The sequence below is a fragment of the Crinia signifera genome, chromosome 8 (assembly GCF_055691185.1).
Source record: "Crinia signifera chromosome 8, ASM5569118v1, whole genome shotgun sequence".
NCBI classification, from domain to species: Eukaryota; Metazoa; Chordata; class Amphibia; order Anura; family Myobatrachidae; genus Crinia; species Crinia signifera.
In genome coordinates, this window is record NC_139224.1 from 42,243,747 (window position 1) to 42,260,567 (window position 16,821).

The 16,821-nt window shown below is 43.4% G+C and overlaps 1 protein-coding gene across 12 annotated transcripts in view; it reads right to left on the reverse strand.

Annotated features, from left to right (window-relative positions):
* Window positions 1-16,821, reverse strand: part of ERC2 (ELKS/RAB6-interacting/CAST family member 2) — an 875,436-nt gene that overhangs the window by 568,459 nt on the left and 290,156 nt on the right. For all 12 annotated transcript variants that reach the window (XM_083156222.1, XM_083156227.1, XM_083156223.1 and 9 more), the window contains 3 exons: window positions 11,830-11,967; window positions 7,737-7,877; window positions 108-248 (listed from right to left, as the gene is read on the reverse strand). In XM_083156222.1, coding sequence (XP_083012348.1) covers window positions 108-248; window positions 7,737-7,877; window positions 11,830-11,967 — 420 coding nt within the window. The remainder of the gene's footprint in view (window positions 1-107; window positions 249-7,736; window positions 7,878-11,829; window positions 11,968-16,821) is intronic.

Here is a 16,821-nt window from a genome sequence, read left to right on the forward strand (position 1 = left end):
TGCTCTGCGGAGTGCAAGAAATTTGCCAGTGCCTGATTACAGTATCAGAGACGTTCCAGATATGTCATACACCCATCTCACTCTATATACAGAAATACCACACTTACCTTTTTCAACTGTGCTTCCAACTTACTACACTCCTCTTTTTTCTGTTCAATGGCCATTTCTAAGGACTTTAACTTGGAGTCCCTCTTTATTCCCGACGAGGCCAGAGTGGAGGCATGTTCTTTCAAGTCAATTAAACTGGTCTGGAAATATAAAGGAGAACGGTTAATTCCTGGTTTGGGTTAATTGCTTCTTATGAATTGTATGTCACAGCCTTGTGTTATCATAGAGGTGGATACATACGGATGTTCGGCAGTGGGGATGACGGCGGTCAGAGTACCAATGTGCTGGCATTCCAATATAGGGAATTCTGTCAGGGGTCAGATAATTATACATATCCTCCTCCTACCCCCACACTAAACCTAACCCTCCCAACTTGCAGCCTGACCTAAACTCCACCCCCCTGCCGTCTGACCCTAATTATTCACAACGCAATGTGATGGCTGTGCAGATTAAAGTGACACTTGTATATTGTGTGAGTCTCTATACGGAGCAGAACAGAACTGCAGCTGTTACACTCTAGCACTTTGTCTACACAGTCAGAGGGGTATATGTACTAAAGCTTCTCAAAATGAAAAGAGATGATGTTGCCATGGGCAACATGACCTTTTTTCATTTTGAGAAGCTTTAGTACATTTACAACAGAGACTCAGTCACACACAAAATACAAGTGTCATATACTGTATTAAATTAATTAACATAGTCTCCTTGTGCGTCCTAATCGCACGCATTCCGACTAAGACGCATTTTCTTCCGAAAAAAACCAAGCAAAAAGACAACTGCTGCTGGAAGATTCTCTTGCAACCTGGCGTGCCAACAGGGGCTGTTTGGTGTGACCAGTGGCGTAGAGAGGGGGGAGCGGGAACTTGTTACAAGGGCCCCGGGCCTGTTGGAAGGGTCTCGAGTCCCGCCCCCCCCCCCCTCCGTCCTTGCAGGGAGCAGGGCAGTGGGGAGAGAGATGACAGGCTGCCACTGCAGAACAGCCTCTCTCCCCAGCACATGCTGCACAGTGCTGTGGGCTGATCTGGGGAGAGAGACAGCTGCAGCAGCAGGCTGTCATCTCTCTCCCTCTATGTGTGCGATGAGGATCCTGCCTGCTACCCCGCACAATTTATGTTTTTTTTCTCTGCACTGGAGCATGGCCAACCGCCGCCCCCTCCATTTAACCAGGCAGAGGCGGAACTTGTTGGTGCTGGGTCCAGGTGCAAAAATATCATTTAGGCCCCCTTCCTCCACCTCAACCCAAGTTCACAATATAGAACACAACAGTGGGGTGACAGGGAGAGGCCGAGCATGATAGGGAGAGGCATGCGTAGGAAGTGGGTGACAAGAAAAAACAATGGGTTACAGGAAGAGGGTCATGGGGCAGCAGTGGGCCCCTTAGTCTTTAGGGGCCCCGGTGCACTGCACCTGCTGCACCAATGGTAGTTCCGCCTCTGTAACCAGAACCCAGCTGACCTGCCGGCGCCCCTAGGTGTGACTGCAGCAAAGATCCAGAGGAAGCTCACAAGCACTGGGAGAACATACAAACTCCACACAGTTAGGGCTGATAAGGTTGGTTGTTGATCTCCGAGACAATCACATAATTAGGCAATTTGTTTTAAAAAGGGATACATTCATGTTAACTATTACAAATAATACTTAATAAATGAATGTTTGTGTTTTGCTACTAATTTAAATCTTTAATGAATAAATGCTTTGGTGCATAGCAGCCATGGCAAGCTCTGAGTGACACGGGTATGACCGACATGGGAATACTTAATGGCCTAGATGGTTTTACATTTATTTGGGGCTTTCATTTCTGAGCAGCTGTTCTCGTTGTCAGTACTAGCTGTGTTATTGGATGGAAACGTTTCCTATAGCGCCAGTAGCCCATGCTGATGTTTGGCTAGCATTTTGGTCTATATCAGATCTCCGTAGTACACTGTCTGACGCTAAACACACATGATGGCCCATTGAATTCATTTAGGCTAAAACGCCCAGATCTCAATCCATTGTGTGGATTCCAAAAAACCCATCAACAAAGATTAACATCCGACCATGATTGATAAGATTCTGCTAAGGCACGCAGAAAACCTGAAGTGTTACATCTTACCATTCTGCCCGTGTATCTACAGCAGGCCAACAGCAACAACAAACTCCATATAATTAATATGTTCAGCTTGATTACCACGCTGCCTGATCTGTCCAATTTGTCAGCTGCATGATCGTGGGTTTGACCAGAGCCAAACCACAACCACATTTGTGATGAAAATAAACAGAGCTGCAGTAGAATATCAGCATTTTACAGAGATCCTGTGTTCTATCTTATTCCAGGTACAGAGTGAGCCGGCCTGACAGGGCAGGCACAGAGCATGCCGACAGACCAACCCAGTTCTCCACTCCAGATATCAGCTTGTGCGTGCTTTACATGTTCTTTCCTGAGCAAATTAGGCCACAGTGGAAACACCTTTTATAAGGCACACACACGGGACGATTCCTAAGAGATCTGGCCCCGGAAGATGGCGATGCAAGGTCCCGCACATCGTTATTGCCTGACTAGATTTTTTACTGCGTGCAACGGGCACGTGAACGGGCAGTGACAGATCGGTGAGCACACATCGCTGATGAATCACTGTGTGCTGAGCGATCTGTGCTTAGCTGCATCACTAAGCACAGATGCTCAGTCGCCCTGTGTGTACAGGGCATTAATCTTGCCCAGAAAACAAGCTATAGGCATTTTTTAAGTTCCACTGAAGCCTAAAGCTAGGTACATACCAGGCGATGTGGCCACCTCCCGCGCTTAGGCCATGCCCCCAAAATGTTCAGAGGGGGGGGGGGGGGTGAAAGAAAACTCTAAAAACTCTAAACACATCAGCAGCATGTGCTGTGCTGTCAGCACAGCACATGTTGTAGAAGTGTGTCCTGCTGTTGCGGCCGGGAGGGCCGGATGGGGGAAGGGAGGTGTCGGACCAGGGCCCCTGCCGGGCCCCTCCAGCAAGCCTGGGCCCGGGTAATTAGTCCCCCCCCTCTCGGCTGCCCTGGCGATGTGTGATCTGGTCGGACAGATCAGGTCGCTGTATAGCGTATAACACTCAGTGAATATGAGCGATATGCGTGCTCCCACGGTCCCTGCACATCAAACCTATCAACATTGCTAGCGACACCTTGTATGTTAATGAAGTGCGGAACAGTGATCATTCCGTCCCTCAATAACATCACTCCAGTGTGTACGGGAGACCTGGGCTGATGATGATGTTGACTCCCCATCGCTCCAATGTGTATCCAGCTAAACAGTTGCAGCTTATTGCTTAAAAATATGGGTGTAAAATATTATACATAAATCTGGCACACTGATATATGGTGCCTAGGGCCTGATTCAGGTTAATTTGCAAAGCACATTTGGTTTGTTAATGGGGAAAAACCATGCGCACTGCAGGTGGGGCAGATGTAACATGGGCAGAGAGAGTTAGATTTGTGTACGTTATTTTGTTTCTGTGCAGGGTAAATACTAACTGCTTTATTTTTACACTACAAGGTACTGCTTTCCTAGCACGGCGCCCACGATCTAGATTGTATGTGTGGGGCTGATATCTCAAGCTCGCCACACTATATGAATTCAACTCCACACCGACGTGGATAGTGGGGGTATGAAAAGGTCGGAGGACGCGTACCGCCGCCCCTTACGGGCTCGCTGCGCTCGACACACTTCGGGTTGGCGTTGATAATGCTGGTGGCATTAACAATGGTTATTGGGGGCACACGATTTTTTATCTCATGGATCTCATGCATCTTATGGATGCATAAGATCCATGAGATTAAAAAATCGGGTCCATCGCATTGATTGTATGCCTTAGGTACCTTAAACTTAAGGCATACAATCAATGAGACGGGCGCCGTGCTAGGAAAGCAGTACCCACTGCAATATAGATATCAGTTTGTAGTAAAGAGGGGACATGATAGAAACTTTCAAATATATCAAGGGTTTTAACAAGGTACAGGTGGGAGACATTCTTCACAGGAAGAGGAGCAGCAGAACACGAGGACATGCACTGACATTAGAGGGAGGAAGATTCAGGGGAAGTTTAAAGAAGAATTACTTCACAGAAAGAGTAGTAGATAAGTGGAATAGCCTCCCATCAGAGGTTGTAGAGGCAAATACAGTAGAGCAATGTAAACATGCTTGGGATAGGCATATTGATATCCTTACAAAAAAATAAGGATCAAATATGGTTTGAGGTAACATGTTTAAAAAAGAGGCAGACTAGATGGGCCAAGTGGTTCTTATCTGCCGTCAAATTCTATGTTTCTATGTAGTACCACCCCACCCAAATCTAACTCTCTCTCTCTCTGCACATGTTCCGCCTGCCCCACCTGCAGTGGACATGGTTTTGTCCATTAACAAACCAAGGACCAGATGTATTAAGCTTCAAAAAGTGATAAAATGGAAAGTGTTTAACAGCCAGCCCATTGGGTAGTATTCAATGCCGCGGCGAGCGGCCGGCGAGGGGGTTAAACAACGAGGATCACAGAAAACCAGTGATCCTCCCTGTTCAACCCCCTCGCCAGCCCCTCGCCCTATTCAACGTTCTGGGGGAATCCTCGCCGTCACAGGACGGCGAGGATTTCTTCAAACAGCGAGACCCGCGGCTAATGCAGAGAACCCACTGTATTTAGCCGCGAGTCTCGCTGCTTCTGCAGCCGCATACGCCGATTCTCCCTCACTCACAAAACGGAGCAAGGGGGAATTGGCGTATGAGGGGGGTGAGTTGAATACTGACAGGGTGAGTGGTGACAGCGAGCAGAAAGCCATGCTCGCTGTCGCCGCTCGCCCACGGCATTGAATACACCCCATTGGCTCTGACCTCCCATGTTACAGGTTGGGTTTGAAAAATGGCAGATAGGAGCTGATTGGCGGGATGTTTATAACTCTCCATTTTATCACTTTTTGAAGATTAGTACGTCTGGCCCTAAATGTGCTTTGCGAATTAACCCGAATCACCCACTTACACCTGTCATTTGGGGAACATTTGTTTTTAATCTCTGCATTATCAGGAATGCAAATGATCATGCTCATATATATATGGGTGATCATCTATACCTCACACACTTAGTTGTACACAAGAATGGAAATTTCGGGTACTAGCTGCTCCCAAGCACCGTGACTCCATTCAAAGTGATGATCACCAACCTCCAGTATCTATTGAACTCTACATAAATGTCATAGAACACAAGGGTTGGGGTGGATGTCCTTAACCTTGGATTGTGATAGTGGGGAGAGATAAAGTGCCAACCAATCAGCTACTAACTGCTGTGTTTTAAAACTGACAGGAGCGGATTGGCTGGTACTTTATCTCTCTCAACTGTGTTGCTCTCGAAGGTTTATTACATACACCACATTAAATGGTTATTACTACAGGATCTTCCCATCTGATAATTACTGTTAAGTTATATATAACATATAATAAAATATGTATAAAAATCGATGTGAATGATTTCTGTTCAATCAGTAGTAGATAGCAATTATGTAAATCATATATTCTCTGTAAAGCGCTGGGTAGTCTCTGCGTTCTATAAAAATGACTGCTGTTACTTATAATATTGTATAATAATAGCACAATTTTACTGCATCTAATCTAATAAACCTGTATTTTTTTTTTTTTAAATACAGTACAAATTCTTTTCATGGGCAGTTTTGGCTGTACATTAAAAAAAACCCACGTCTATTAGAGAATAATATTGAGATTACAGATTGTCTCTCAATAAAGGAACGGTTTGTATGAGATAATGAACACATCTAGTTCGGTTTAGTTTCCCCCAATTGTCATTTAGGCCCTTATTCTGGTTGACTTCCAAGGCTGCGAATGCATAGCCTTGCAAAAACACCAACCCCCCCCCCCCCCCACCCCTCACAGCGTGAGTTTCCCCTCACTGGCTGCGAATGGATGTTTAACAACAGAATGTTCGCCGTGGGTGCATATACCCTGCGTCTGCACATGCGGAGACGTACAGCATCGGTCCTCTGTGCCAAACCTGGGGAATGCTGTTTCCTACCTTTTACATGCAAACCAGACAATACCCAGCCATTGTATAACAAGGAGAGATGCCTGGTTGCACTGATAAAAGATCAACCAAAAAAAAACATATCATCTGCCAATAGGATATTGAGCCTGCTTGAAAAACTGACTATGAATTATATCAGCCCTATCTCCTACTACTACTGCTGACCAGATGTCAGAAGTATTAACTAAAACTACTTATCATTGCCCAAAGTAAGCCCTTTTAACCCCTTCAGTGGTGTTTTTTTTTTTTTTAGGGAGCGATCCCCACAGGGCAGGTTCTTTTTGGAGAGCGCTCCTTAAACCACCCCCCCCCCCCCAGCTTGGTCTCCCAGGGCCAGGCAGCGCTGCTGTGCACTATATTAGCCGCTGCCCGGCACTGCCCCCGCAACCCAAGTGTGTGCGGCGTGACGTTAGCCAGTTCACGCTGCACACAGCCAGGAGGAAGGAGCCGGGGCAGGGCAGCCGGAGCTGGACAGCGGCTGAAGCTGAGCTCAGCAGCAAGGAGGGGGAGACATTGGCAATCCTGGAAATGTTCCAAGAATGCCAGTATTACCACTGAAGCATCGCCCAGAAAATTTCCGGGATTGCCAGTGAAGGGGTTAACCAGTGGTGGATCAAGGGGCTGCAGCACAGTCCAAAATTTGAATAAGGAAGCCACACCAACTGCCAGTGAGACCCGGATGGGGCGGCTCTCCTTTTTGAATTTTGGACTGTGCTGCAGCGTCACCCATGGAAACGCCACTGCTTTTATCTATGAGCTGTACAGACTACATTCTAGCTAGAACACAAATACTGTAAGGCATACTGTAAGTTGCGGTGTTTGCAAATGGAAAGCACTTTGGGTTACTTGTTTAGTTTCACGGCGGCACGTCCCAGCAGATCGTATGTAAATCGTACGCGATATTTGCATACGATTTGCATACGATGCGATCTGCTGGGAAATGCCGCCGTGAAACTAAACAAGTACCCACTTTGGTTGCAATGCAGTCCTGCTTTTACACACCACTACATGCGAGTGGCAATCTGAGATAACGCAGGATATAATTAAGAATGTTATCATCCAAGTTTGATTATTTTAATTGCCAAGTAGTTGAAATTAATTCCAGTAATTACTTCAATTAATTGCTCTGTGTGGGTCTAGCTGTTACAATGAAGTGATCTAAATATGGTGCATGCTGAAAGTCTCGTACTGTCGCACATGCTGTATACAGCAGGGTCCTCGATGAAAGAACTTCAGGCGTATGTTCAACAGATTTACATTTATTTTGAATACACAAACATTCTATTTGTGTGAAGCACTGAAGATATTCCACATTCATTTTAAATTTCATCTATCCATCTTCTCTCCCATGGAAATGCATTTTATTACACTAGCCAGGGCCGTAACTAGGGGAGGGGGCCAAATGACTGCCTTGCCCCGGAAACCCTAGTTTCGGCCCTGCACTAGCCATCTTGTCATGTAGAGCAATGACAATGTAGATGTTGTCAATTCTTTTCCCACACTCATTACATCAATTAATTCACATAGCAATGGTCTGAACCTTGCAATTATAATCCTACGACTGAATGTCAGCAATAAAATGAACCCACCTCTTTCTCCGTCAGCTCCGCCTGCAAACTGTTCACCTTCTCTTTAAGGTCCTTGTTTTCCTTCTTGTAGTTTTCAATCTCTTCTAGTCTTTCCCGGTCGTCTCTTTCCCTCTGTTCTTTCAAACGCTCAATAATCCTCTCCTGAACAATTTAATAAAAGTAACCAAGAAATAGTGAATTTAATAGACATAGCAAATTAATTAATGTACCCAGGTCTGACGTATGAGATTTGCGTAATATAATAGCACATTATTCACATGTATTCTATAGCTCTCAGGAAAACAAAGGGCCTGATTTTTTGTTGACTCAGTGCTTACTGGACACTGAAATGTCACCCCGCAAAATGTGTTCCCTAACAGAGGGTGGCTGAGCGGGTAAGTGCACAACCCACATGTCTACAACTGTCCCAGTTACACAGGCCCAATAAGCCTGGGTTTAGAGTCTCCTGTAGTATACCTTGGCTTTCTCATAGTCATATTCATTGCAGGTCATCCTGCTTGTCAGTAGACATTAACTCTCTCGTAGCTGCCGTAGCGGTATACAGCGGGAACTTAAAGCACTTGGAAAATGTTCTACTTGGTACAGATTACATATACATTAAACTCCTGTCTCTTAAGGCTACAGCCATGACAGCCCAGTCCTCTACAACTATAATAAGGAAGGCGATAGTCACAGTGCAATCATAACTAGAACAGTAATCCTGCTCACTCGGCCCTGATGAAAGAGGGACACAGCGAACTTACAGTATATTCACTGTGTTATATGTTTGTGGGTACATTTTGCAAGGAATATTCAGAGTGTAATCTCTGCCTGCAGATATCCCTACAAAGGAACATTTTGATACAGGACACTTACTAAAACGTGTTTATCTTGGATATTTATAACATTTGCAAACGTTGAGATCATTGAATGTTTCTGAGAGATGATATAATGTTGATTATTGAATTGAGATCTGAAATCAACCAATGTTGTTGTTGCATTGATGTGTTCTGAATGTTTTGCTTATTAAGTGGAAATTGCACTGAAACTAAGCCAATAAGTTCACTACTAGTGATTTATAGAGGAAGTGTGTGGTCTGTCATTTATTTGGTTAAGTGTCCAATATTCAATGGCATAAATGTATTAACCAGCTATTGCGTCCCTCACTATATACCCCGAGTGTTCCGTGGTGTCAAAGTTTCCTTCCTTGGAAAGTCTACAGTTGAATCTGACGTCCATTGATAGCTGAAAAAAGGGATCATCACGCAGAATTTTGGTTTGTACCTGTATTCCCAGACTTACGCCCCATTGTCTGGGAGTTACAAAGGGTTTTACTCAGGTGCACAGTTAACTGCTCTTTCTTACTTTATTCTTAACTCAGAATAAGGCCCACTCTCTAAGGTCTGTTGGCAAAAGGTCAGGTTGTCTGAATTTGATTTGGGATACAAATGGATGACCGTTGATGGTGATGCCAGCGGTCAGAATACTGATGCCAGCAACCCGACAGAGGGAATCACAGCAGGGGTCAGAAAAGTATGCTTACCTTTCCCTTGCCCATCCCCTAATCCTCCCTCCCCACAGCCTAACCCTACATCCCACCCACACCACAGCAAACTAACCCTAGTGCCTAAACCTAACCCCCCCCCCTCGGCCAACTGCTAAGCATTCCAGCGCCAATTTTCGGATGCTGGCGTCGGTACTGCCGGAATCCAGTCCATATTCTTACCCTAAAACCTTACTAAAGATCTATGTGGCTTCTTCTTGCCCCGGAGGCTCCTTCTCTCGGCTCTGGTGTCTTAGTTCCATGCTAGTAACCAGATGGATGTTGGGGGGTCCGTAGTGATAATCAGACAGCCACCAACGCGTTTCACACATATGTGCCCTTTTGTCAAGAATGTTGCAATCAAGTGTAATATTTTAATTTTCATGGGCTTTCAAAAATGGCAGAGGGTTAACCAAGCCTTTAGATTTTCTTTATGTAGTGAACATCCAATTGGGAGACACTATATACAGCATATCATGTACAGTACATGGGAAATAACACAAATTATATCGGGGATCAAGAATAAGCATGAGTTTATATTATCTAAAATCAAACAGAAATGTTGGTCTTCTGCCCAATATCTTGTTTATTTGTCCACATGTAGGAAGTCAAATCTCATCAATAAAACAAGTTACTTTGCACAAAACCTAATAGAATTTGGGGAAACATATGGCTTTCATGATGCTTTCACTTAGCGTAATTTACAGTGATTACATAAGACTGGACTATGTAATGGACCTTTTAATAAACAGTTCTCTGCACTTGCAGTCAGTCAGAAAAGGATGACTACTGTGCCTGTCATCGGTACGAGCCGAGATGTCAAACACATCTGTTAAAGGAGTTCTACTTGATTAACAACTAACATGGAGAAATCTCAAAAATATGTTTCTGCTTCAGATGTATTTGCATTGGCAAAGTCTTCATGCATGCTAAACATTTTTTTCCTAACATGGTTATTTTTTTGTGTTTTCTTGCAGTAGCGGGAACCAAGCCCAAGGCGAACATAGGAGTTATCAGATATGGTCAATTGCAAGTGAGAGAGAAGAGAAGTGGATTCCATCATCTACAAGAGACCATTGGGAATGTCGGCTTGGAGGGTCTGGCGAATAACACTATTTAGAAAGCCCAGAGTCCATCTACTCATAATGTAAGACTAGATATACCCTCAAACCACTGATGTGACAATTAGACCTGTCAAGATGTGTTAATATTTTTTTTCAGACTTTTAGTCATGACAGGGACAGAGGATAAAGCCATGGAAGTGACGGTGCTCACTGTAATAAATTATAATTATTATTTCATTTGATAACAGATTGATCTTTATGAATGTGGACAAAAGTTCAGAGAAGAATAAGGCAAGAAAACAAAGTCCATAGACAGAAGACAGTATTGAAGGACGATTCAAGGCAAAAATGTTTACTTCGGTTTTCAGTGGTACATTAAAAGTATAACCTGATTCCTAAAGACTACATTTCGAGGAGTCCATCGTTCACAAGATCCAGTGGGTACTTTTCATGGACAACACTGCCTATCTGACACCAAACCAGCACAGTAGGAGTGACCAGAGTGATGTCAGTCCACTGTCCTCATTCAAACACATGAGGACAGATGTATTAAGCCTGGTGAAGTGGAGATAAAGTAGAAGGTGATAGCGCACCAACCAATCAGCTATGTTAAAAAAAATTACCATTAGGAGTTGATTGGCTGGTGCGTTATCACCTTCCACCTCATCTCCACTTTATCTCTTTACCAGGCTTAATACAGTACATCTGCCCCATTGTCTATTCAGGAAGTGTTAACCACAGACAAAACCAATTCAGCAGGAGCTGTTGGGACACTGCTAGGATTGTAATGTTAAGATGCTATATACAGTAGCTATAAATGAATAAGCTGTAAATACAGTATATATATATATATATATATATAGAGCTATAAATGAATAAGCTGAATAAGGTGATCACCTTGAAAAAGCTGCTAAGCGAAACGCGTTTGTGTAGTAAAGCAAAGGACACCCACCACCTGGACTCATAATTTGTCTCCATCAAGTGTGCCCGGATCAGCTTCCATAACTACCCCAGCGACTGTGAAATATTGGGACTCGGAAAACATCCTCTACACCAGGTTGAACCCCACACCAGCAGGTGGTCCCTGGAAAGGAGAAATTGAAATCTCCTACAAAGTCCCTGCTAAAGCAACCGGCCTCCAAAATTGGGACATATCCAAAGGAAGCATCATAGGAACGGACACCGGAACTACTCGTTCTGGACTCTGGGTGAATATCCTTGCTTACACAATTCTTCTTGGTACCAGCCATTTTAACATTGCTATATAGCAAACTCATTTACCCTCATTTTAATGTTTATTACTTTTATTTTATTGTAATAAATCTGAACATATATATACTTTTACACCTGTTGCATGTGTTTCATACCTCCTTCTTTTTTACCATTTCTACTCATTTGGGCTTGACCCCCAAATTACCGAAACTGCAGCTTCAGCAAACCCACTCTCCCTAGGCGCCTTCTCAGGACACTCAGTGTCCTAAACCCCCTTTGTAAAAAAGGTGCTGACCTTCTCAGAGAGAGCCTCCTCCAGGGTGGCGAGGGCAGTATCCGTATTACTGGAATCCGTCTGCAGGGACTTGACTCGATCTTTCAGGTTTCCCAACTGCTTGTCCTTGTCTCTGAGCTGTTCTTGAAGATTTTCAATCTATAAAAGAGAGAACAAACAATGTATGAATGGCTAAATTTCAGTTCTAGATTTATAAGGGATAAAAGTAATTGAGATAGACAATGCCCACATATACAAGTATATTGAATATTCTTTCAGCATTAACAACAAAGCCCAGGTATAAACTGCAGTGTACCCTATTCTAGTAGGATCACAATTGTCAGTAACTATTGCTGGCAGTACCATCAATCTCAAGATGAACAGGTTACAACTGTAAATGGAACACACATTGGCCTTTATTCAGATCTGATTGCAGTACAAATTTGTTTGAAAAATGGGCAAAACCATGTGAACTGCAAGTGGGGCAGATGTAACATGTGCAGAGAGAGTAAAATTTGTGTGGGGTGTGCTTTTACAAAGTTTTCTGTGGGCAGTCTCGATAATGGGCTGGCAGAAAATATAGCCAACTTCCAAATCACAATGTTTAAAATCAACACAGAGTATTAGAGGTTAATTATTCAATAACAAGTAAAAACATATACTATCACCATTAATAATGAGTTACTCTCAAAGCTGAGAACAATATATAATGTAATTAATAGTAGAAATATAAGGAATTTAATTAGACATTAGGGATTTTAAGACATTATCTTAAAACAAAACAGCATGCTGCATTACCTTTTTAATATAGAAAATATGTTCCTCCTTATAAATGAATTCCGTTATCTCTTAATTTCCTACACTATAATCTCGTAGTGACAAAATGACGGCATCATTTATTATTATTTTTGCTATACACATTTCTTCCCAAAAACAGAAACGTTTAGTGAAACCTGTGTGTTTTCAGACACTGCAGCCCTTTTTTCACTCTAAACCGGGGCTGAGTTTGGGGATTTGGTTTCGCCTGCTTAAAGCAATTAGGGAGACATTTGCTAAAATGGGAATAAGACTTCACATGTGATGTTGCTAAGTGCAACCAATCAGAATCTACTTCTCAATTATTTAGCACCCTCTAGAAGATAGAAGCCAGGATCTGATTGGTTGTCCATACCAACATTACATGTGAAGTCTAATTCACATCTTAGTCAATTTCCCCTTTAATCTTAAATAATGCAATGGCTTATCGGAGCTAATTACAATACACTGGTCAGGAGACAAGCAAAAACCCATAAAATCGGACAGGTCAAAGCATTGAATAGGAAGGAATGGGCGGCCATCAGCCATTATGTGGCCCAGAAGGTGATTGGCAGTAAGCCAGGGTGAAATGCAGAGGTCTTGAAAAAGAAGGGTCAGCACTGCAAATAATGACTATTTGCATAAATGTAATGTACTGTAATTGTCATTAAAATCCATTGTCAATTATGAAATGCTTGTAAAATTACTTCAGCATACCATAGTAGCATCTGACAAAGAGGTCTAAAAACACTGAAGCAGCAAACTTTTTGAAAACCAACACTTGTGCCTCAATACTTTTGGCCATGTATTTGCCAATGAAGGGTATGCGACTGGGCCTCCCCCCTTTATGAATTAGGATTTTTTTTGTTTTACTGCATGCAGCCAATTTACATGTGGAGGCCAGGACAAAATAAATTACCCCCAGGCACTTAAATACATGTTTTTATGGGGCCTGGCAATGCTGTTTTAGCCTACTGGGACCCTTGCTATGATCTAAAAAGATCCGATGGTAAGATTCCAAACTTAACACAAAGTGTTGTCCCCAATGTAGTAACAAACAAAAACAAAGAACGCCCATATTAAGAACATAAAACAAATTCTATGGGTGAAATGTAATAGGATGAGAGATTCAGAAAGTGAGAGATTTGGTAAGAAATCTCTTTGTTCCCATTTGTACAGCGTAATGAAACATGTTGTTAAGGAGTAATTTGGCCCGTCAAATGGCCACTAGTGGTCACTGGCGGTACTTCGCCTCAATATGGTGAAAGCATTTAGCCTTTTATACAGTATATATGGATAACTGGACAGAAAATCCGCATTTGTACAAAGTAGTATGGGTGTGTAGACTGAATCACAGGATATCCAAAATTGTGGAATGTAGATATACATCCAATATCAGACAGATCTCTGGCACCAGTAATAGGGCTGGTGCAAGTCCACGGTCTCAGAGGTGGGCAGATTAGAGGCAATGCAGTAGACTACATTGGGGTAGTTGCTTTTATTTCCCAGAACAAGATGCTGTCCCATAGGCCCTTATTCTGATCGGTGCGGTTATATCCGTGTGCGTTCGGGCCGCCGATGTTTTGGGTCTGCACATGTGCAGAGGCGTCTCTGCGCATGTGCGAGCGGGGCGTACGGCCAAATCCCGCATGATATGTGAACACTCCGAACAGGGGGTGCAGAGGGGCGTGAAGGGCTATTTGGGCTCATTACCATATGCATACGCCCCGCGTTTCATGGGCGTTTCCATGCAAACGCTGGGCGTACGTATGGTAATGCACTCGTGACGCACGTGTAGGGGGCGGACATATGACAGATGTCAGCTGCCCGCCCAGATCCCTGCTTTTGCACGGAAAAATGCCCGTGTGGTCTGAGGTTGCGGGAGCTGGTGGAGCACTCGGTCCTGCATTCGATGGTCAGCGACCATCGAATGATGGGGGAGGTTCCCTGAGATGGAGGAGGCGTATTCCGTGAAAAATACACGTGCGGTCCGTTCGGCCAGCTTCTTACCGCATACGGACGGAGTTGGCGATCCGTATGGAAGGCGGGGTTTCGCACGCACGGTCCTGGCCGCATATTCGGCTCCAGCCGCACCGATCAGAATAAGGGCCATAGTGACCAAATTGCGTGCACCTCTGTGTGCATAGTGTAGATGTCTTTTTATAGCAGCTTCAGTTAGGCTGCGTGGCCTTTATCAAACTATTTGCTAGATCTACCGTATAAACAGAAATCACTATAATAATAATATACATATATAATCAAACTGCCAAACTGAAAGAATGCCTAATCTGCCTCCCATCAATTATTATGCTATTATATATCATAGCGGCACAAACATCAAACACAGTAGTGTCAGGATAGACTGTACGGTTTTTAAAGGGTTATTAAGCCAAACTTGTTTATTTAGGTATAATTCCTTTTTTACTGAGTACAATGGAAAGTGAGAGTCTCTCCTTTGTTTTCAAGGATTACTTGGCAGTTTGTTTAAACAAAGGAATTTTCAGCATCTAAGAAAATGTGCTGATACTTCTCAGCCACTGAAATGAGTTGCTGGTAGAGAGGAGTTGCAACAAAAAGACACGCACAAATAAATAAATATATATATATATATATATATATATATATATATATAGTGTTTTTCTGTAAAGAGCACTCACCAGTCTTCCAACTTAGATGCAAGTAAAATTTAATACATCACCAAAATCTCTGACAGGTTGCCGACGTTTCGAGCCTCTGTGGGCCCTTTGTCAAGACAGAACAGATGGGTGGGTCACAGCCCCAGAAGATAATTCACCATAAACATTCACAGTGTTTAAATACCCTGGAGGCAGGAAGTGCTCCACCAGATCGCCAATTAAGCACACAATGTTACACAGTACTTATGCAAACAATCTGTCGTATTGTAAATCATTACAAAGTATATAGGGGTATAGTATACTGTACTTACAAATTTGCAGCCCATATAACTAGCGGTAACATAGTCTTTAAGCCGACTGATACGGCGTGCGTTCCACTGCACTGGAACGCACAACCCGGAAGTGGATGCAGTATGCCGGTCATCACGCGTCATGCTATTCATACGCGCACCCGGAAGTCGCCTCACACTCCCTTATCTTCCCTGGTGCGCGGTACCTGAGAGCAAAGTTCCTACCACATCAACAGGGGGAAACTCAATGTGCATCCTCTAATAGTACCCTCGCGCTCCATAGCGCTTCCTGAAACGCACAGCCATATTAATGCTGCGCTATTAAGATTTCCAACAATAGAAGGATTACTGTAATATTAGCCAAAATATGTTTTTTTTTTTTTTAAAAACAACAAAGAGGATAGCTAGCGATCAATTGGTAGCACTCACTGCCTCCAGTTCACATCTCCATCAATGATAATGTATTTATTCTATAGACAAAGACAACATAAAACACTTAATTAAAAATCAGCTGTACAGTCCAGTGGGTAGCTCATTGGGGAAAAAATTCACCCAACGAGTCACTCACCTCAAGCTGCCAAACTGATAACTAAAAACAAATCCACCAATATGTCTATCCTGGACTTATCAACCTATAAATGTATCAAATATCAAATATTCATAGATGTGACTTGTGATAGCTTCAAGCACGAAAACATTATCCAAAAAATACATATTAGATGCATATTGTACGAAAGATATGTGTGTCCCTAGAGAAAAATGCTCATATGGGTCTTCTCATTCAATCCTCTAGGGTACACCGTGTCTAACCGGTGAATCCACTGGGCTTCTTTTTTTAGAAGCATAAGGCCCCTATCTCCACCTCGTGGTGGGGGGGGGGGGTATCCAGTCTATGGCCATATATCTCAGAGTGGCGAGTTGGTGTCTTTCTTTAACGAAATGTGCAGCCACAGGTTTATCGGTGGTACCGGTGGAGTAGGACAACCGAATAGAGGATCTGTGTTGGTTTATCCTTTCGCGTAGGGTACGGATAGTTTTTCCTACGTACATGAGGCCACACGGGCATATAAGATAGTAAATCACATGGTCTAACTGGCAATACAACCGATGCTTCAAATAAATCTTTGTGCCATTATGGGGATGGCAGAAAAAGGTGCCTGTGATCAGTGCTCGACACGTGGCACACCCCAGGCACTTGTAGCACCCATTCTTCTTGGTGAGCCATAAATCTTTATTCGGTTTAGTAGGTTTCAGATTAGGTCTCAAAAGGTGGTCCTTGAGGTTTGGTCCTC